Raw genomic sequence first — 22,344 nt, 5'->3', positions numbered from 1 at the left:
ATGTGAATCTAAAAAGGCTAAGGGAAATGTACTTTATTTTAAATGAAACGTATTTAATACGAAATTTTAACGATTTCCAGGAGCATCGTGATCTCTCCCTGCAATAATTATGGCCATACTCATGGCCACAACTGGTTTTGAGCCAGTGGTGGAAATTCTACGTTCCTATGGCAGGGACCGAGCAGTCCTTTCGATGGACGATCATGGTCAGTGTCCCACAAAGTGGTACTCGTGTTACCCACCACACGGATGATGAGCTCCGTTGACCCTGGAGTAGGATTTGAACTTTCAACCTTTCAATCGTGAGTCGAGAGCTTAGAATAAAATGAAAACCTTCGCGACGTTATTGCGTTCGCAAATAACACCAACGTCTATTACTCTTATTGTTGTTATACAGGGAAGTATTTTTTTTTCTTTCTTCATAGCAAAGCATTATCCTTAAAAGATTCTGGTCTGTGATAAAGAGCGATTTCGATTTCCTGGAGCAGAGAGCGGCTGCGTTTCACTCGGTTCCGTATTCGGTCATCGGTTACGAGGAAATGTGCCGGCTTACCGAGCGCGTTTCCACTGGGCCCCCCCGCACAGCCTTGTCAGCACTATTTGCCTTTCTCACTTCATGTAATATTTGCGATTATGAGAAAAGCCCCATTTTCAACACGGGTAGCTTTAGTTTACTAAGTGCACGTCTAGCAATTGCAGTTCCGATGCAATGCGCCCGCAGACGTTATAATTTGAAACGTTTCGTAAGTCTTAGACTAAATGCCAGCCCTTGTGATACTGTGGCAAAACCTCCTGAACGTGCGATTGAAAGGTTTTAAGTTAGCATCCTGGTCAGGGGTCAACTCGGCAAATCATCATCCTTCTGGGGTATATAGATTCAGTATCGCTTAATTGTAAATCAACAGTGGTTGCCCAATGGAAGAAATGTGGAATGTCTACCGTTGCCTTAGGGTCTCCAACATGACGAGCACGGACCTAGCTTTGCTTTATGAGACCCTGACCGTTTTTTTTATTATTTTATAGGGAACATTCCAAGCGTTATAATATCGAAGTGATCGTTTTAATGTACGAAGTAAATATCAGTCGTCTGGATGTGTGTTTAATATAATGAGGAATAACTTAATGTGCAGCCCATATTCACTGAAATCTAATCAAGAACAAACAAATAAGAACATTATTACAGTAAAACCTTGGATTGCGAGCATAATTCGTTTTTGCTCGTCTTGCAAAGTTATTCGCAACCCAAGGTTTTACTGTAACTGGTTTTTAGTGATTCATCTTTAGGATGGCTCTGCATTGGAATGCGTGGCCCACTTCCTGTTTATGACGATGGCATTGGACAACATTGGAACAATGGAAACATATTCTACACGCATATATCCCAACGTGATTGTTAGCATGTGTCGTTTAAAATGTGAAACGTAACTTGTTCAAGTGGCCAGTTAAATGTACCCGCGTTTTCTTGCGTGGCAAAAATGCTCATACCAACAACAAAAAAACCCCACCCGTATCTTAGACAAAGTTCAAAAGCGCTGGACCTACTTTATACACAGGAATTCAGACCCTTTTAGTCTAATTCACGTTGTCATCTTGGTGTCAACTCATTTTTTTTTATTTACCAGGTCAGGCCCACTGAGCTGTATAGCTCTTTTTCAGAAACGACCTGGCCACAAATGATAGCTCAACGAAGTGGCTTATCACGTGTAAATTTCTAGCAGCCAAATACTCGAAAACGCGTGGCGAGAAAAATCCACGTGACCACGTGGTGAATAAGCAAACTCCAAATATACAGCAGCAGGCGTCAGGGTCGGGATCGAACACACGACCTCCTGTATACCAGGCGAGGTAGTTAACATCTCCTAGCCACCGTGATGATGATGAGAGAGAGACACGCAAACTACAAATATACAGCAGTAGCAGCAGGCGGCAGGGTCGGGATCGAACACACGACCTCCTCCTGTATACCAGGCGAGGTAGTTAACATCTCCTAGCCACCGTGATGATGATGAGAGAGAAAGAGACACGCAAACTCTAAATATACAGCAGCAGCAGCAGGCGTCAGGGTCGGGATCGAACACACGACCTCCTCCTGTATACCAGGCGAGGTAGTTAACATCTTGCCATCGTAGCACACTGGTGTGATCCCCACTAACCCTACCTTCATGCCGTGGCACAATGGGGACACATTGTCACCACGCCAGCTTTCGCAAGATTAGTAACAGCTGTTTAGAGAAACTTCCTCGAAGTGTGGCTCATAAACAGCTGCCTTGCGTTTATCAGCGAGGGATGATGACCCTCAACGGGACCTCATCCCACATCGGCGAAGGGGGCCGATGCCAACGATATTTCTCCCCATCCCGTGTGCACACAGTGCTGTTCGCAGGCATAACGTGCCTACGTACGGCTGTATCTCAAGACCACTCTGAGCGATTGACATCACGTTGTGGGTGACAGTGCGCAGGGCGAGGAATAGTAGGACAGGATTATTATGAATGTCATTATTATGAATGTCAATGTAATTGGTAGGTGGTATGCACAATGTGGCGTAAAGAAAGTGATGTAATAATAATTTAAAGCCCTTTATCAGTTGACTACTTGATGAGTGCCTCCTACCTGTGTTGTGTCGGTCATGGGGTTTGCCCATAATTTACCGCTCTGGTTGGGAGAGTTTTTACTCGCCACTGACGTTAGCTGTGCCCCTAGAATCAAGCTCGGGTCCCTGGGATCACAGCACATTGTGCTCACCACTGCTGTGCAGAGTGGAAACGTTTTGCACGTGGGGAAACGTCTGCGGCAGAGGGGTGAAAGTAAAGCAAGTGTACATTAACTGTTGGAGGAGGTTCAGGGCAGAGAGATCAAGGGGGGGAGGTAGACACGAGTACAGACAGATGGGAGGATCTAGACTCTCAGGGGCAGCAGAAGAGAAGAAGCGACTTCCTGTTGAGTAAAAGGTTTCCTGAGGAAATCGAGTAAAGAACGCGGGGAAAGGAGCAAAGCGAGATGGAATGGGAGACGTGCAGGATCTTTAAGACAAGAAGGGCCGATCTTCTTGCAACTGTTTTTTGAACCACTGAAAGGATTTGAGGGTAAGGGGAGAGATGGTGATGTTCAAGGGGTTACAGGTGAACATTCTGGTGGCAGCGTCCAGAATTATTTGGCCGCGTGGTGTTAATTTCCGCCGGCGTGTTCTTGTCATCTCGACCGTGCTCCGAAACAGAGCCCGGGCTGACGCTGGGGCGCACGCGAAGGAGAGGGATTCGCAGCACGCTGCCGTGCATCAAAGCCGTCACCACCTCATCCTCCTCTTCGTCCTCCTCCTCATCTTCCTCCTCCGTCGGCTCCACCTCCAGCACCGTTGCTGCCGCCTCCGCTGCCGCCATAATTTCAGCCCAGTCCGAGGGCCGGACTGAGGCGACCTCTCGAGGAGAGGGCTCACTGGAGAACAAGGCCACGTCAGCTGCCATGGAGCCTCTGGTTAAGGTGAGGCGTCTTCTCGCGCAGCGAAGGCCCCCCTCGTGTTTTACAGCTGCGGTTAAACGTTACGTTACTGCATTTAGGCCACAAATCAGATTTGGAATCTTTATTTAGACTGGAGGAGGAATCCGATAAGCTATGAAGCTCTTTTCCACAGATGTCCAGTTATGGGCGGGTCAGCACGTGGCGGGTTTAACTGGGGGGCTTGGAACACCAAGCACAGCAGCCTGCTGCAACCACCAGAAATCATCCGTCCCTTCCGTCAGCTCATTAGCAACAATGCGGCCATGCAAACTTCCACCATGATTCTCATGTTTTAGCCGCTGTTGTGAGTCTATAGACACCATAAATAGAGTAGAATTAATTTTTGTAGCCTGGTGGATCAGTGGGAGGGACGCTAACTGCTGCTATACCTGCATCTGGGCAATGGGCCAGCATTGCGCAGATATTCAGATTTAACGCCACACCAAGACGCGTGTGCCTTATACACACCACCAGTTGAAAATAACCATGTTTGGCCGTTTTGTAATTTTAGACACCACGGTGGCAAGATTAACTTCCTCGGCTGGTATACAGGAGTTATTGGGTTCGATCCCGACTTTGATACCTGTATATTTGTTTGCATGTTCTCCCCGTGTGGAGTTTTCTCCGGGTCCTTCAGTTTTCCCTGCACATTTATAAACGTGCGTTTCAAGTATTTGGCTGCTACAAATGTCCATGTGATAAGCCACTTTGTTGATCTATTACACGTGTCCAGGTCGATTCTGAAAAAGAGCTACGTAGCTCAGCGGGCCTTACCTGGTAAAAAAAAAAGAAGTACCTTTTATCTTTAACCTCCACTCAACCTTTTAACTTTTTTTTCATCCTGTAACAAAACAAACACAGGACCCCCAGTCGAACGCGGCCGCCGCTAACGCCAAGCCCACGGCCGTGGCCAAGGCCTCGCCAGTGGACGCGGTGGTGGTGGCGGCGGCGGCGGCGCGGCACAGAGACGGCTCGGCGGAGAGCGGCGCGGGCCAGGACGGCGACAGCGAGAAGGCGTTCCTGGACGCCATCTACAAGTTCATGCGCGAGCGCGGAACGCCCATCGAACGCCTGCCGCACCTGGGCTTCAAGCAGAGTAGGTGGCGCTCGTGGTGGTGGTGGTGGTGGTGGTGGCGCTCGTGGTGGTGGTGGTGGTGGCGGCGCTCGTGGTGGTGGTGGCGGTGGTGGCGCAGCACGTGCAACGCATCGCTGGGATGCTGTGCGCGTTTGCCCATTTGGTGTCAACACTCGGGCGTGCGAGGAGCTCGCGTGCGATCGTTGCCGAGGAGAGGAGCCGTCGAGGCATGGAGGCGGCATCGGCGTCGCGAGTTGATTTTGGTCGAGCGATCGTCAGCGAAAGACGTGAGTGCTCCGGAACGAGCGAGGGGAATCGCAATCAAAATCTTTGTTTAGACTGGAGGAATCCGATGAGTTATGAAGACCTTTTTCACAAATGCCCAGTAGGGGTGGGTCCACAATGTGTGTTCCTGAACAAGTGCCAATGGCCAAGAGGCCATGTAATGAAACATTTAACAAAATATGAGAAGCCTACCCTAGAACGATAAAATAACGTAGAACGTATATGTTAACATTTTTTTAGACGATGTATACGTTTATGCAGTAAATATTGAATAAACTTTTGGCTTTCAAAGCAAATAACTATTTATTTATTCTGCCCGTATTTGGGTAAGCAACTTGGAAGTTTGGAAAACAACACGGTTGGAAAAAATGTAGACTTAAATGAGGATGCGGGGGTTGTGATGACCTCCGGATGGAAGAGGAGGAGGCGGAGGAGGGGGGCAGTGTTACCGAGATGGACATTTTCGTCGCGTCCTCTGGAAAGCCTGAGCCAAATGGTCAAAATATAACAATGGCAGACCTGAGGCACTAAGAGCAATGGGCACGGTGACCTCTCTTGACCTTTGCATTAATATTAACGAGACGGCCTTTAGTGGCTCACATCCACGCATCAGACCATTATTTCAACAATGCTGTCCTCTGTAATACATTCTTACAATGTTAATGTGTAGACTTTAATCGGCTGACCCTGCGTACGTATCCGATGCCAGATTTTTGTGTCGAGATGTCTACTTGGCTGGATATCGACCCACTGCAACTTGACCTGTAGCCCCTATTTTATTTTTTTTAATAGCAAAGCAGCTGTGCATGCGTGTGTGTGTGTGGCTGCGTTTGTTGACGCAGCCATAAAGTCTGGGCTAATGATATGTTATTTTTCTACACGACAGGATGCCTCCGTAAACATTGTTATGCCCTATACGTTCTTTACTTGGTGACATTGCTTTTTAATGAGGCGCATCTTGAGGACACTGCTGCTGGAATAAATTTTTTTCTTCTTCTTCTTGGTGAAGTCAACTTAGGGGAGCGCGCAAACACGCGCGCACGATAAGACCGCTTGCGAGAGCGCGCGTCTAAAATTGTAGCACGTCGCGGGCGTGCGCGATGAGCGCCTGCTCGAGCAACCGGCCGCGCAATGACGAGCCGCTCGTACGCCAGATTTTTACATTCTTGCAGGTCTTACACTTCTCGCGCGGTTTACGGACGCGTTTTGAGTTCTGTGTCTGGGTTCAGTCATTGTGTTTTACTGTTATTTTTATATATAGTTTTCTTTTTCTGGTAGGAACGAAGTTGTAAACTGAGTGTACCAGCCTGCAATAGATTAATGCGTCCGTCCGTCCGTCCCCTTTCAATACTTTAGCGAAGTGAAATCTCGTGCTGTTGGGTGTAAAATCAGCAATAGACAGCGCAGAGACTTGATATGTCTTATTGCACCCAACATTTGGAAGTCACATCATCTCATTTGCGAACTTCGCTTTTGGGGATGTGGCAAAGTCACACACAGCCCACAGCCGAATACCATTTGCGAGGCGAAGTTCGAAGGCACCGTGACGTTACTTTGCCAATGTTCCTACCAGCCCACCCTGCAGGGACCTGTTTAGAATTGGATTCGTGCCGGTTTTGCACAGTTCTTCGTGAGGCGTTTGTGAATGCCACTGCATATGTTTTGCCAAGCGTGAGTAGTATGTCCGCTCATATTTGTTTTATTTGGCGGCTAATAGGTTCGTACGTTAGTTCAGTAGCGGTACGTTAGTTAGCTGGTGTATTGTTACTGCTTTTAAAAAAAATTAAAATGCATACATTAAAAAAAAATTATGCTGGCGCTCTGTCACTACAATTCTTTATTGGTCCAATTTAAGGATTATCTGCCTGAGTCATGCTGTGTTTACAGTGCTTGGCTCTAGTTCATGTGGATGTGAATTCACTCCGTTTTCAGGTGTCAACTCAGCCCATCACCTAATTGTGGTTGACAAAACGAGGACCTCTTTGCGGGGAGGCCGGTGTAGTGGGTTGCCTTATCGATGGACTGGATCGTGCCAAACTAATGTGTAACTTTCCTGACTGCTTCAAGGCTGCCAGTGGAGATGAGCACCACCAAACAATCTGTTTTGTTATTGTTCTCAATCACAGATGTATGTATGAAATCCAGTTATTGCTATCGTTGTACCCTGGACTTTCTTGAGTTGAGTAGTTGATTGTTGCCCCACGTGTTCCACGCTACGGTCGACTCGGTGCTCCTATTCTTAGTTTTTTCAGTAAAGTCACGTTGTTTGTCTCCGCTGTTCTCGCACCTTGTTCACGATGTTCGTATTTGAGATTTCGGAATGTTTATGTGTGTGTGGGGGGGGGATCAAAATGTTAAGAATTTAACTTTGCACGAATAGCGCTGGATAAAAACAAACTATTGTTAAGTTTCACCCGAATCGTGTAATTTTGACACTGACCTGAATGAAACGCTGTAAAATGTGTAGCTTTGTACAGTGGTCGGTAAACGTGTGGTAACGTACGTCTGTTTTTTTTGTTCCAGTTAACCTTTGGATTATGTTCAAGACAACACAACAGCTTGGAGGATATGATTCTGTAAGTAAACATTCCAGTTGTCAGATCATAGATTTATTTTTGTAATGTTCACAATGGAGTATTGCTGGTGCATTCAAAACCACCCAGCCATATCCCACAGAAAATTCACACAAGCCAAAAGACAAGTGTCATATCCAGCCCTTTGTCGATGCACTGCTGGACGAAGGCCTTCTCACACCGTTGTTGGACCATACTTCACCGCACTGGCCTGTGCGGGATTGATGAAGGACGGCTGCCCAGAACTGGTTCAGGTATCGCTCACCACTGACGTCATTGGGCTCATAGCTGATTTTTTCTTGTTTACCCAGGAAAGGTTGAATCAATCTAGATACATTTTTTTTAATCAGGCCCTCCCTTGGGATGTTCGATGATGAGTGATTTGTTTATTTTCTTCATGCATGTAGGAAGAAACCGGAATAACACATTCGCATATTTATATATAAATACGCATGTTAACAAAGTGACACATTTTTGTAAGCAACTGAATGCATTTAAAGAAATGTGTGTTTTTATATTCTTGTGTCTGTGTAAAGTAGTAGGCATATACAGTCTGCTTTGGACTGCCATATAATTTCCCCGATTTATTATGAATGATGATACATTGCCCGTAGAAATGAGTCATTCAAATGGATCGACAAAAGTTGAATAGGCCCCAGTCACAACCTAAAATACTTTCCATCATCAAAACTGCTTTATAAACGCGAAAACAAATTGCGTACACAGCACCTTGCCTGAAACGTTGACTTTTTAAAAATATTTAATTGTGCCCCTCAAGCAAAAGATTGCAATTAAAACTAATACTCTAGGTCAGAAATAATAATATAAATAACAATATAAATAATAATATAATATAAATATAACATAAATAATAATAATGCAATATGTAATACACCTGCCCAAGGGCCCTCTTTCAGACCAATGTTTCTCTGCAGAATTTGCTAAAAGTAGGGCACCAATTCACCGACTCCCATCAGCTGTGCGTGCGTGCGTGCCTAACGATTCATTTGTGCCGTCTGATTTTCCGTTTTGTTTGTGGTGACAGCTGTAAACGTTTTGTATTCAACATTTTAAAAGCAAGTAAAAAAAAGCCAATTTTTTCACGAGTTTGTTTACCAATGAAAGCCTCACCAAGTCTCAAGGCTTGTTTTCAGAAGGGTCCTGCGTGTGGGGTCTTTGGTATCCTAATGTAAAGGTCATGCAGGTAGCAATGAAGTCATGCGGGGTCACTCTCAGGTTAGGCGGGGTCACGCGGAACGACACCCAAGAGAAATAATGTTAAACTTCTTTCGCTCCGTACATAGCCAATCGTGCTCATCGGAGGTGCGGGGGAAGGACGACAAACTAAACACAAAAATCAGCTCAAAATAAATTAATTTTCAATCTAGATTAATGTGAATATCAGAAAGAACAGTGTTCCAGATGGCCGCAGAAGCGCATCTGAAAGCTCGCGATGCACTGACCGTGTTTGTTCGATGGGGAGTCAAAAACCGCTGCGAGGATGACCGGAGGTCACGTGATGGTTTGTGCTCCTTGACGAGGTCAGCAATTAAAGATAACGGTGGGAATGAAGGCGCAAAAAAGGAGACTGGAGGAAACCCAAAGAAGAGATATGTGATGGGAAATAAGGAGAAGGAGGGGTGGTTGGGGCACTGAGGGGGTGGGGGAACTTGTGAAAGGTTCTTGAAGGTGGGGAGTGAGCGGATGGATACACGGGGTGTGGGTCGAGAGCTCGGGGCTCCGAGAGAAGAGGAGTCGCTGGAGGAGGAGCTGGCCTCATACGGGAGTGGTGTGCAGACTGGGAGTGTTCCTGGACTCGTGGGGGGGGGACTCCCTTTCACTTCGACTGTGGGGATTTTATTACGCAGAAGGATTCCAGAATGCCCCATAGACATCCCATGCACACATGAGTATCTAACTCTCCTAACACTCAAACTCTGCACAGACAGGTGTGCACTCTTATTCTTGGTTCTTTCGGTAAAGTCACGTAGAAGGGAAACAATAAAATATATATATATAAATATAATAATTTTATTATTTTATTGTTTCCCTTCTACGTGACTTTGCCGAAAGAACCAAGAATATGAATCCCTGCAGTCACGAAAGCTTTAAATCAAAATGTAGGTGTGCAGTCTATTTGCTGTACTGCCTGCTATAGGTGCCTCATTGCCCCAAGGTGGGTGTTCCAAGTCTCAAGGTTTTTCCCGTGTCCGGTGGTGTGCAATCCACCAACATCCAAATCATTAGATTTGGATGTTGGTGGAAGGGTCCTGCGTGATGTGCTTCAGTTGACCGAGTATCACCGCAAGGGGACGATTCTCTAGGATCGGTCCAAGACAAAGTGGTGCGGGGCTCATCTCCATTGGCAGCCCTGAGCAATCGCTGTACATTCCACATCCCTACGTACGCGCAGGACAGTCGCTCCCACAGCAGCACTGACGGTGCCCTGTCGCAAACACGGTGCCCATTGCGGTCAATCCCCCGGAGCGGTGGCTCGAAAGTCGCGAGCCTCCCCGTCAAGAGTCTGGTTTTGCTCCGCCGCGGCCCCCGGGGAGGGTTTGCCGCATGACGAGCTCCCGGTCCGCCCGTTGTGCCGCAGGTGACCACACAACGGCTGTGGAAGGTGGTGTACGATGAGCTGGGGGGCGACTCGGGGAGCACCAGCGCCGCCACCTGCACCCGCCGCCACTACGAGAGGTGCGTTGCTGCGGTGGCCGATGCGGACGAACGCCCGAATGAAATGGGGGGCTCTGCGTCGCGCCTCCCGCCCCCCCCCCCGCGGCCCGCTCGAATATACGTTTCGGTCCCGATCACCGAGTGGCCGTTGAAAAGCCTCGATGCCGATCGCTCCGTGTTAATGGTCGCAATCAGGGCGGGTAATAGTATACTGAGTGGTTTCCTGCTCTCACAAGCCGGGCCCCGTGCTTATCTTCTTGTTTACAGCCCTAAGCCAGTGGTGGACATTCTACTTCCCTGTAAGCCGGAGCCAGGCTTAGTTAAAACAACCACTGTTGACTTCCCACAAAGCGGTACTCATGTTTATTGATCCGAGAGAAATGATGGGTTGTCGATCCCCGACCGGGATTTGAACATGCGGTCTAACCGTTGCACCAGATAACCTCGCGTTTAACTGAAAGCCCAATCAATTAGAAAAAATGCAGCCGAGTCGAGCTTTTTCTACATTTCCTTCTGGTTTTCACCGTCATCGTGCCCCCCCTCCCCCCATGCCGACCCTCCCCAACCGCCACCCTCTACGCCTCCGCGCGACGCTCTGTCCGCTCCCTTCCCCGCAGGCTGATCCTGCCGTACGAGCGCTACGTGCGGGGGGAGGAGGACCGGCCGCCGCCTCCGCCGCGGCCCCGCAAGCGGCACGGCACGGGCAAGGAGGGCGACGCCGCCGCCGACGGCAGCGCGGCGCTCACGTCGGGGGGGGACGACGACGACGGCGGCGGCAAGGGGGGCTGTGGCCAAGAGAAGAGAAGCAAAAAGGACTCGGCCCAAGGCAACGGCAAGAAGGTGACCGCCCTCGCCGCAGCCGGGCTCCTGTGCGGGAGAGACGGCAGATGTGAACATAGCCGCATTCTCACTTTACGCGTGTAAACTGCGCGGGACAAAAGAAAATTAGTTCGCGAAACCAATATTTATTGACTTTCCGAACCAATATTATCGAGCGATAAATTTGTTCGAGCAAGTATTTCTCCGCTCGTGACCTGGATGGGGGATCTCATCACAAGTCAGGCTTGTTACAGGAATTTTGCCGTATTGTCAGATGTTATTGGCAAGAATACGCCATATTAAATATGGGGTCCAGCCAAATTAAAAAAATGTTCCCAAACCTATCACGCGTTGCCATGGAGCATCATGTGCCGAAGCAAATACAAACCATACTCCATTCTGCGCCATGCCTAGACGAGCCGTCGTGGATTAGAAGGGCCCCGGGCGCGCGGACGTGCGAGGTCAGAACGCATTGTAGACAGCGATGCAGTGACGTCGTGCCCTCGCAGTGCACCCCACCGCCTGTCGTCACTCACATCGGACGTGTCATCCGGCTGGGAGATCCTGTGAAGCCAGCGTAGCGTGGTTTGGTGATGGCCCGGCATGGCGTTTTGCCAGTGGGAAAACCCACCCGTACCGTGAGAGCCCCATGATGGCTTTGTTCAATTGCCTTATATATATGTGTGTATACATGTATGTGAATTTCTTTCGCACCGTACGTAGCCAATCTCGCCAATCTCGCTAATCGGAGGTGCGCGGGAGGGACATCAAATTAAACGCAAAAAGCAGTTCTTAAGAAATGAATTTTCAATCTAGATTTAAAAGTGCATAGCTCGAGTGGCTTCCCAATATTGGCAGGACGAGTGTTCCAGACGGTCGCAGAAGTGCATCTGAAAGTGCGCGATGCAGTGACCGTTTTTGTTCGATGGCTAGCAGCCAAAGTCGCTGCGAGGATGACCGGGTTTACAGGTTGAAAACATCCCCCCAACAACGCAACGTGCCTCCATACAACAAACACTGGTCTATTATAATCACACACTCATTGATTTTAGTTCGTCATTCATTTGCTTAAACTTTTTTTGCCTTGACACAGTGGCTAACGTCTTCGTAATGTGTAACTTAAAAAGCTGTATTAAATTTCAAATAATTGCGTAAAGTCTCTGTACACAAATGTGCATGGGCCGTTGATAGCCCAGAGTCAACTTGTGCAAATTCCACGTTTTCCAAATTTGAGGCCAATGTGGACTTAAACGAAAGAGAGCTATTTTTATCTGCCCTGGAGAGATGGTGCATTGGATTGCCCAGACATGAACACACCGCATTCCATTTGTGAGTCCACTAATACACGATTGCGTTATTAGAAAGTGGTATATTTAGTAGCAAGCTTTTGACTATAAAAATAGTGGAACCCCGTTAAAGTTAGTTTAGAAAGTTTTTGCATCCTGTGTGATTTTGCGTGGCTTTAAATTTGTATCAATTCACAAATTTAATAAACATAGCCAGTAAAAAAAAAATGTGAATTGACACATCAAGTGGAAGTTGAATATCAGGCCACGTTCATTCAAACGCACATACAAAAGAATACATTGTGATCATGCTGTGATGCTGATACCGCACTTCCCCCTTCTGTTCGTCCTCTCAAACAGCTGTTGTCCAGCAAAGGGCGACTCAAGCCTGAGGATCCACAGAAGCCCGAACTCACGGCCACCGCCAAGAACGGGAACCTGAAGCTGAGGACAGTGCTGTCGGTCATCCCCACCACGCAGGCGCCTCCGTCTCAAATCAAGAAGAACGCGCCCATCGCCATCGAGCTCAAGCCGCTCCTGGACCCCGAACTGGGCCACATCACGCTCATCAACTGCCAGCTCAAAGACTCGATGCCCGCTCAGCAGAAGAGCTACCTGGACTACATGAGCAAGCAGATGTCGGAGCCCGCCTACCGCCACTTCCTCGAGCTCTCCAAGGCCAACAACGGGGTATCTCGCCCAGTCAGCGCGGACGAGGCACGATCGTCCACGGTCCGCGTGCCCCTGCCCTCGCCGCTGGCCCTGATGGGCACCCGCCACGACGGGGTGTTCTTGCTCAACCGCCCCCACGCCGGACTCGGCGCGGTGGCGGAAGCCAGGGCCGCTTCGAACGCCGACGAGAAGCCGCTGGACCTGAGCGTCAAGAAGACGGATGCGACGAGGGTGATGGCGGTGGCCGCGGTGGTGGCGGTGGTCGGGGGGGGTGCCCCCGCGGTGCCCGTGTGTCTCAAGAAAACGCCCGACGTAAGCCCCGCCCGCTGCCAGGGTTCGGAAACCCAACGTGCTCGGGAAAGACAGGGGTGCTCGGGATCCCCACCGTCGCCTCTGGAACACAAAGTGGAGGCCGTGCAGCCTTTGTGCCCCTCTCTTGAGACACCGAGCACATCAAGAGAAGGGGGTGCGACGGCGAGACGATGTTCCATGCCTACGGGGGTCCCAGCCAGGCTGGCAAACTTTCACACCGTCAACGGGCTCTTGAAGCCGTCACAGTGGATGGAGACACCGAGGCGCCACTCGGCGCACGCCGCGAGCGTGATGGCTTTGGACCTGAGCTCGTCCATGAGAGGAGATGAGCAGCGGCCGGTGTGCCTGCCAATTGATCTCTCGCATAACCCAGGTTCACGTGAAGCCAAGGATGGCACAAACTGCTTTGGCTCGTCTCTGTTGGCTCTGGATCATAACGGGTCATGCGCTGCTGGCGCTAGCGGCCAGCAGGCAACCAGGGCGCGAGAGCACGGTCGGGCTGTGGGAGACGCCGTCGTTACGTCTCTCTCGCCGCAGGTGAGCCACCACAACTTTCGCTACGGCTCGCCGAGCCCTGCACCGCAGCACATGCAGAACCATTATTCCAGCCCAGGGCAGCAGAAGTGCTGGGAGATCACAAGATGTACAGCCACGTCCTTGTTCCAGCAACAGCAGCAGCAGCAGCTTCATGTGAAACCTGAAAAAGCTGGGGAAGGACAAATTGGCAATAGCACGGTCGCGCCTGCAAACAGGGTGAACAAGGTGATACCGTACGCCAAGGTGGAAGCCCGCAAGGAGCGGCACGAGGACGACGGGAAGCCCGCGGCCTCGTATCCCGCGAGGACAGCCGAGGGCGAGCCGCCGCACAAGCAGCCGACGCGACGCCCGCCATCCCCGCCGGCGCCGGCGCCGCCGCCGCCGCCGCTCGCGAGCCACGGCCACGAGGAGCCGGCGTCGTGCCGCGCGCCCGAGCCTCGGGCGTTCTCCGTGACGGCCGGGGGCCGGCCGTTCCTGTCGCCGCCGCCGCCGCCGCCGCCGCCGCCGCCTCCGCTCTACCTGGCGCACCCGGAAGGGCTGAGCGCTCGCGTGCACGCCGATCAGGGCGCGCAGTCGCGGCTGCCGCTGCACGCTCACCAGCAGCACCACCAGCAGCAGCAGCAGCACCAGCACCACCAGCAGCAGCAGCAGCAGCAACAACGGCAGCAGCAGCAGCAGCAGGCCGCGCACTCGGTGTTTGGAGCGGGCCTGCAGGGCTACTCGCAGTCGGCGGTGCACGTGTACGGAGCTCTGCCGCGCATGTCCTTCCTGCCCGTGGGGGCTTACGGTGGAAGTGGCGGCGGGGGAGCACAGGCGGCCATTTATCCATACCTCCCCGAAAGCATCTGTGCCGCGATGGGACTGAGAGCGACGCACCCCAGGACCAACATTTGAGTGCACGCGGTGGGGGGGGGGGGATGTGGGGGGGGGGTGTCCGCCCTGGCACATGCACGCCGGTACAGATTGTGCACTAAGTTATTTAGATCCTTGAACGTACGTATGTGTGTATGTATGTAGAACTTATTTCGTGCACCGTACTTAGCCGGTCGTGCTACGTACGGTTTTGCAGTGGATTATTTTTTTCTATTGCTGTTGTTATTCTTGTAAAATTTAAGTACGCTACTTACATTTTACAAGTAATATCTTCCAAAAAAGGTTGGAAAATGTTGCGTATTTTTTTTGTTACGGTCAAAGATCTAATCACTGTAATTACAGTCAACTCAAATTCTGTAATTCTAACTGGAATAATGAAATGTTTCATTTGTTTATTTTCTTCTGGTGTGGCCTGTCTGGTGAGCGAAAAGCGACAACGTTCACCGAGGACTTCACATCGTGCGCCGTGTCTCAGTCGCGCGCAGGCAGTCCATATCTCCAGGTTTCACGATACTGTACAGTTACAATGAAAACAAAACTGCTAATGATAAGATGCTGGGATTTTTTGAAATCAAATAATTTGCATATGGTTTTGGCTTTTTACCATTATTAATGTGATGATGACAACAACCTGTTTGAATACATGTATATTTAGTTTATTTTAGGCAGTGTTTTTGTGTACTTTGTACTGAACGGTGACTCATGCGCGCAGGTATAATGGTACACCGATAAACGGACTTTTTAACGTAAAATCAATCTTCATCCACTTTCAAGAAAAGGAAAATAAAAACCAATTCTTGGATGTGGACATGTGTATAAAATAAAAATTGCAACCTCGTTATTTTCATTCTCACATTCAAGTGCCTACACTGTAAAACTTGCCAAGGGGTGTGAAGTCCTTCAAACGAGGGCATCCGAAACCTTGTGAAGCCGTCTTTTGTATAAAGCTCCACGTGTTTTGGGCCTAGCTCATCGAGTGCTGCGCCCGCTTTCCATGGCCCGGCAGTTGCGACGCCGACTGCCAGTGGCCGTGGAGGTCGCAGGGTCCTTGCTAAGGGTCCCCACCCCGAGTACGGTGGTTCTTATACCTCGTCGTCGCCCACACTAACCCCCACGCGTTGTAATATACTGTAAATGAGACCGTCAGAGCAGGGATTTTTCTGAATGTGTGAACACTATAGCCCCCCACCCCCTCCTGATTCCCCCACTACAGCTCCCTTGCACAGTTGCGCGCGTTGGCACAACAGCGCTGTGGTCACGCTGCCGTATTCCGTTTGCGCGTACGCGTCCGCGCCGTCCGCCTGCCGTTCGTAGTTGCATTCGTATAATCACTCGTTTGGCCACCTCCTGGGGTTTGTGACACGTGTCGCTGGCTTAGTCACCAATGTTAAACACGTTATGGCTGTAACTGCCCAACGCAATAGGCTGGCGCATCATCCTTTCACGTTTCCAGACTGCGTAATCCGTGGAGCCCACACAAGAATATCCAAGAATCGCACCGCGGTGTAAACGCAGGCGTTATAATCATGTATGATAATTGAGCTGCGAGGCATAGAGCGTAGTAAGCACTCTTGTGTCCATATTGTGTTCAACAAAAGACTTCCATGAAATGAAAAGTTATAACCGGTCTACCCGTGAATAGGGCATCATAAAACCCTGATGGAATATTTTATTTTCTCTCTATACAGTGTGCCGGCTACTATTGGCATTGATTAACTGGCCTTGTGTTAAGTGTATTTATTGACTTTCTTGAATAAATGTACCACTATTAAATATATCTTCCGCCAATCTTAGCTGTGTGGGTGCAAAACAGTGTTTTGAGATTTTTAAAAAAAATACAATTAAATCGCATACAAATATTAAAGTAATGATTTTACACATCATTGCATTTGCGTTATTTTGAAGCGTGAGGATTTAAGTTTGAGCTGGGAAGGGTGTTTTCATAATCCTTAATTCTTCTGCAATTGATTTGTTATTTTTCTCTTTTACACACTCTTCCTTAGGTCTGTGGTTTGCGTCTTAAAGTTGACCCATAACATGAATTGTGGCCTGCAATGTGTGTAAGCCCTTCTCAGCATTGTTTAAATTCTTGAATTGTCAAAATAAATGCCAAAATAATTACTTGTATTTACAGGAAGCAAATGTTTACTGGTTTAACAAATACTGATAAAACACGGTGATTTCATGAACTTCTAATTTATAGCAGAACTTTAGCATAATTTTGTCTAGCTTTAGTTAAAGAGTCGATATAAAACATAATTATCCTTCAGAAATTCAAATACTTTATTGCTGTATTTATTTAAGGCTTGTTAAGCTTGACTTAATTGTGTTTTTTTAAGGTGGCTGTTTTAAGTCGGCAGACTTCTTGGTATGCATGCATTTAACCACCAATTCTGATAAAGAATACGTTGATTCAAGCTTTGAAATAAAGGTACATAATTAAATTCCACGTGCATGCATACCAACGGGCCTTGTAGAGCAACATATATCTGCTTAATCGTAATGGTTTGTGCTTAACGAATTATTTATTTGTCTCATCAAGCCACTGTGAACATGCTCGGTTTTTTTATTATTATTTTCTACACAACTGTTATATAAACTTACGTAGTACATTGGACAAAACATGTTTTCCTTATATGATAAAACAGTATGGTTGGATTTCATCCAGGTTTAAGCCTATAACATGTATCTTATCAAGGGCTCTGTAATGTTGTCTCAATAAATAAGACAAATGGCCATCCCCGAGTACAGTATATGAATCGAGGCAAGTGTCGTTTTTTTGCACGTTCATAGGATGGTCGCCGAAAGACACACTGATGATAACTTCGTGCCATTGAACACCACCAGCCCTGTGCTGGCCACCCAAAAAACTGTCAACAAGCGCGATACGCAGGCCATCGCCAATGAAAAAGCTCGCGGAGATTTTATTCTTTAGATTGAGCTCTTTCACTTTTTTTCAGGAGCGACCTGGCCACAAACGATAGTCCAACGGAAGTAGCTCATCGCGTCGACATTTATAGCAGCCGAATACTCCAAACGCGTGATGTTAATTCTCAATGTCGAGGGATAAACTGGAGGACCTGGAGAAAAATCCACGCGGCCACGGGGGAGAACATGCAAACTCAAAATATACAGCAGGTGTCGGGTTCGGTATTTAACCCACGAATTCTCCTGTACACCAGGCGAGGTAGTTAACATCTAACCACCGTGATGATGATGAGAGAGACACAAAGATACAACACACGACCTCCTGTATACCAAGCGAGGTAGTTAACATCTAGCCACCGTGATGATGATGAGAGAGACGCACACAAAGATACAACACACGACCTCCTGTATACCAGGCGAAGTAGTTAACATCTCGCCAAAGCGGCACCCCCTACGGAGGGAAGGCGAGGCACTTTGAGCTGTTAACAGCACTTCACTTGAAGGTGAACGCTTCCAAGCAAACGCAACGCAACCCCATACAGAGAATGTGCTCAGTTGGTGCAGCTCGTGTTGAAACTAATTTCTCTCGGTGTTAAAAAAAAAAATGTGGGGCAGGGCGTCCGAATTTTTTGTGCTCCTGCATTTCGGGGTGTATTTAGCAGAGGCGGAATGTCCGATAGTAACATTTGAGACATTATACGTTGGCGTGAAAGAGGCAGTCACTGTGGTCAAAAATATAAATAGAAAATTCGGCTGTAAAGTCCGTTAAGGACGTGTAATCAAAAACGCCAAGCGTTGGTGGAAAATTGAGAACACGGCAGCACGTGCTTCCAAGTGTGAGGAATGCAGGATAGCCTTGAGGAGGCTCAGGGGAGGTTACTGTCTGAAAACCTTGAGATGGTCCCGGGTGTGGGAGGTAGGATCCTGAACCTTCTTGACCTCCGAGCAAGGACCAGGCCTGGTGTGACCAATCCGGGTAGTGACCTTAAGCAGTCCTCAACGCCTTAAAGAAAAGGGGCTTAGGGCTCGCGAGATGGATAAGGACTCTGAAGAGGAGTCCACTCCGGCTAAAAAGACATAGGGCAGTAACTCCACCATGAAGAGGGAGAGTGTTGCTCGTCAAGGGGTGAGAGATCCAATGAGGGATTTTTTTCGTGGGGACGTTAATCGTGTGACCTTGCGCAGGAGGTGGCAAAGGATAAAGGGCGGGACAAAAAACAATCCCTCGATGCTGAAAGCAGACCGCCTGCTTGGTCAATGCCAGACATGGTCAGACACGAGTCGGAGAGACTCACAAACAGTTTTTGTGGTGCTAAAAAATATGAAACACCTTCAGCCCTGGGCTAACAGTATTCAATTGACGGTGTGTGATGACCTAAAGCTGGCGTGTCATGCACAAGACCACCGGGTTAGACCCGAGTGAATTGGAATGCCAGGCGCGTGGCATGGCATCTTCTGTGGATACGCGACGAGCCCAGTGGCAGAGGAGGTTTAAATTTCTGCGGTCGGTGAAAAGCGTCACCCTTTTGAAGGTCGACTTTTTTTGGAAAAGGACCGCGGAGGCGCGAGAGGAACAAGATAATGACCTTTGATTTAAAGCTTTCGTGACTGTAGGGATTCATATTCTTGGTTCTTTCGGTAAAGTCACGTAGAAGGGATACAATAAAATAATACAAATATAAAACAAATAAAATTCTCACGACGTTTCAACTGCAACACAAGCAATCATCATCAGGTGTGAAAACCACAGCAAGAAAATTTGAAAAAAAAATATTCTTGCTGTGGTTTTCACACCTGATGATTGCTTGTGTTGCAGTCGAAACGTGACAGTTTTATTGTTTTATATTTTTATTATTTTATTGTTTCCCTTCTACGTGTCTTTACCGAAAGAACCAAGAATATAAGATCATGACCGCAAAGGGGGCTTCGGTTTCTGTAGACCAAGGCCACTATCGTCCGTTTTGAAAGAATCGACCCAGGGGCAGAACTCCTGTCGGGGTAACCAGCGACCCTGGAAAACGAGTCGGTCATTCAGGGGTGGAAGCAGGTGGTAGGGTTCACACTGCAAGGGGCTCGCGAGAGAGATCCTCCGCTCGCAGCGTGTGAATGTCTCCATGGTCCGTCAACTTTGCCCCCAAAGGGCTGGATTTGCAGGCTTGTGCCACCAGATAAGCCTGGTCAAGTGAAACATTTTCTTGCGCTAAATCTTGGGATTATTTCCATGGCTCTGCCTCAGTTCACGCCGTCGATTCAGAGCTACCTTAAAGCAGAGTTTTGATTCAGGTGTGGACTGGGTTTGAGTGCTAAATGTGCCCTGATTGTCAGCTGTTCACTCTTTATATTGGCCAAATAAATATGCTTTATATTAAAGGGTTCGTTGAATTGCCGTTAAAATTATAAGGCTACGGTAATATATCTCAACAATTGTATAATACTATCATTAATGTTTTGACAAAGACACGATTCACCTACATCTCTTAACCTTAATTATGTGTGGGCAACCAAACTGTGGAAAGCAAAATAATGGATTGAGGGGGCTTTCATTTTTTTACGGGCAAATAAAACCCTCTGCTATATTGGATATAGGACACGAATCCAACAAATCTTATCCAGATAAAAATATATCTGAACAGTGAGCTCAAATAGCACACTATTCCGACTGGCAAACCGGTCAATTAGGCGAGTCTCCAATACGGCAGGGGATTTGGCCGCTTGTGTAATGACGACTGGACACACTTCTCTTGAGATGGCACTTTATTGAAGACGCGTTCACTTGACACTAGGCGGGGATCCCCACTGCAACAGCCCCAAGTCTCCCGTACATCTCCCTTATATACCAACCGAGGCCATGCCCCCCTTCTCGATCATTCTCGCTGACTCTGGACGCTCGCTCCACCGACAGACTCCACCGTAATTTTCCGTCACCTGACCACGCCCCCTTCTCGATCATTCCCGGAGCCACCAGTCCCTTCGCACCCACAACTGACTCCCCTGTCATTACCTCCCGTGGCCACTAGTCCACTCAAACCGCATGCAGACCCCATTGTCATGACACTTGTGTGGAACGCATTTTGACCACGGAAAACACGACACACGCGCCCGCATTGGGGGCCGTCCATAAATGACGTCATGCGATTTTGGACGATTTTTGACCCCCCCTTGTCGTCACACAACGTCACAAAAAGTCAGACCCCCCCCCCCTCTCAAATATGACGTCACAAAGCTCTGCCCCCCCCCCCAAAATATATAAAACATGCTTCAAATCGCTTTAAACTATTGTCATTGTAGTGCGTATTTAATGTGGCGCTGCACTGATGTTGTAGGAGAAAACATTTATTAAAAAGTCTATTTAATTAAGTAGAACGTGTTGTCTATATTTATTTAAAGTTGCGCATTTTGATGTGACGTCACATTTCTCACCCCCCACCCCCTCTCGTCACACATCGTCACAAATGTCTGACCCCCCCCCCCCAGGTGCGTGACGTCATTTATGGACGGCCCCTTGTAGCAGCGTGCTTGCTCCAATGCGCGCTCTCGCGCGGTGTTTCTAAATGCGTCAGTATGCACTGCAACATTACATTGGCGGTAAAACAAAGAAAAAAACACGTTTCGAAAGTATATATATTTGCCAATGTTGCCCAGACAACTATACATATCTGGGGCTTTTGGTAAGCCGTGGTAATGTCTCATAGTGAAAACACGTGATGTGTTCTCACGCAGAGAACACATCACGTCTTTTTGGATGAACGTCAATAACATTTGCCCATGGAAAGCACTCGGTAAGCCTGTTGGCTCTTTTTAAAACCGACACTTATTTGAATGCTTAGTATATCCAATGAGAATCTGTGGAGGCGAGATTAATGTGATGTATAATGCCCATTAGTCGTTACATATCTTTTTTTTCTTTAAAAACCCACACAGTAACAGCAGGAACACGCCCCGGTTATGGTTGTGTGAACACCAACGTATCCCACAATTGGTAGCTGGACACAAATGTCCATTAAACGCCAATGACATGACGGCCCAGGGTGGCAGGGCCTGGCTTAACAACGAAGGTTGGACGACGTGCAGTTGATGATATTGGACGAGGTGGCACCTGTGGTGTTGGGACTCCAATGTCGGACCTTCGATGAGCACTGTTGGCTAACGTACGGTGCGAAAGAAGTTCAACAGCGCGTGTCAGTGGCGGGTTGTGGTTTTTTTTTAGGGGAGGTGCATAAATGACGTCACGCGCCTGGGAAGAGGGGGGTCAGACATTTGTGACGTTATTGAGAAATGACGTCACATCAAAATGCGCAACTTTATAAATAAACGTAGACAACACGTTCTACTTAATTAAATAGACTTTTTAAATAAATGTTTTCTCCTACAACATCAGAGTGCAGCGCCACATTAAATACGCACTACAATGGCAATAGTTTAAAGCGATTTGAAACACGTGTTTTTTTTGTTTGGGGGGGGGCAGAGCTTTGTGACGTCATATTTGAGGGGGGCTCTGACTTTTTGTGACGCCGTGTGACAAGGGGGGGGGGGTCAAAAATCGCGTGACGTCATTTATGGACGGTCCTTTATGACGGTTGCTGAGCGCAGGCCCAAGTGGAAACGACCAGCAATGTGTAACGGATAAGAGTTCCCACGTTCATTCCATTGGTATTTTAAAAAAATAGACTATGCTCGTGAATCCTAATGTTGACTTAAAGCTTTCGTGACTAAAGGAATTCATAATTCTACGTTTCGATCGCAACACAAGACCGACCGCTTGTGTTGCGATCGAAACGTCGTGGTTTTTAAAATGTATTTTCTTTGAACC

The 22,344-nt window shown here is 48.2% G+C and overlaps 1 protein-coding gene across 1 annotated transcript in view; it reads left to right on the top strand.

The window, feature by feature from the left end:
• Positions 1-17,359, top strand: part of ARID5B (AT-rich interaction domain 5B) — a 129,488-nt gene extending 112,129 nt beyond the window's left edge. Inside the window, exons 5-10 of the mRNA XM_032952027.2 lie at positions 3,218-3,480; positions 4,360-4,594; positions 7,382-7,434; positions 10,031-10,128; positions 10,725-10,947; positions 12,573-17,359. Of these exons, the coding sequence (XP_032807918.2) occupies positions 3,218-3,480; positions 4,360-4,594; positions 7,382-7,434; positions 10,031-10,128; positions 10,725-10,947; positions 12,573-14,627 (2,927 nt within the window). The 3' untranslated portion in view covers positions 14,628-17,359. The remainder of the gene's footprint in view (positions 1-3,217; positions 3,481-4,359; positions 4,595-7,381; positions 7,435-10,030; positions 10,129-10,724; positions 10,948-12,572) is intronic.
• Positions 17,360-22,344: the final 4,985 nt, after the last annotated feature.

Source organism: Petromyzon marinus, chromosome 11 (genome assembly GCF_048934315.1).
Source record: "Petromyzon marinus isolate PM22_M1 ecotype Great Lakes invasive population chromosome 11, UKy_Petmar_22M1.pri1.0, whole genome shotgun sequence".
In the NCBI taxonomy this organism is placed as follows: Eukaryota; Metazoa; Chordata; class Hyperoartia; order Petromyzontiformes; family Petromyzontidae; genus Petromyzon; species Petromyzon marinus.
The sequence above is the reverse complement of the archived record's forward strand: the minus strand, read 5'-3'. Positions and strand labels throughout refer to the sequence as shown.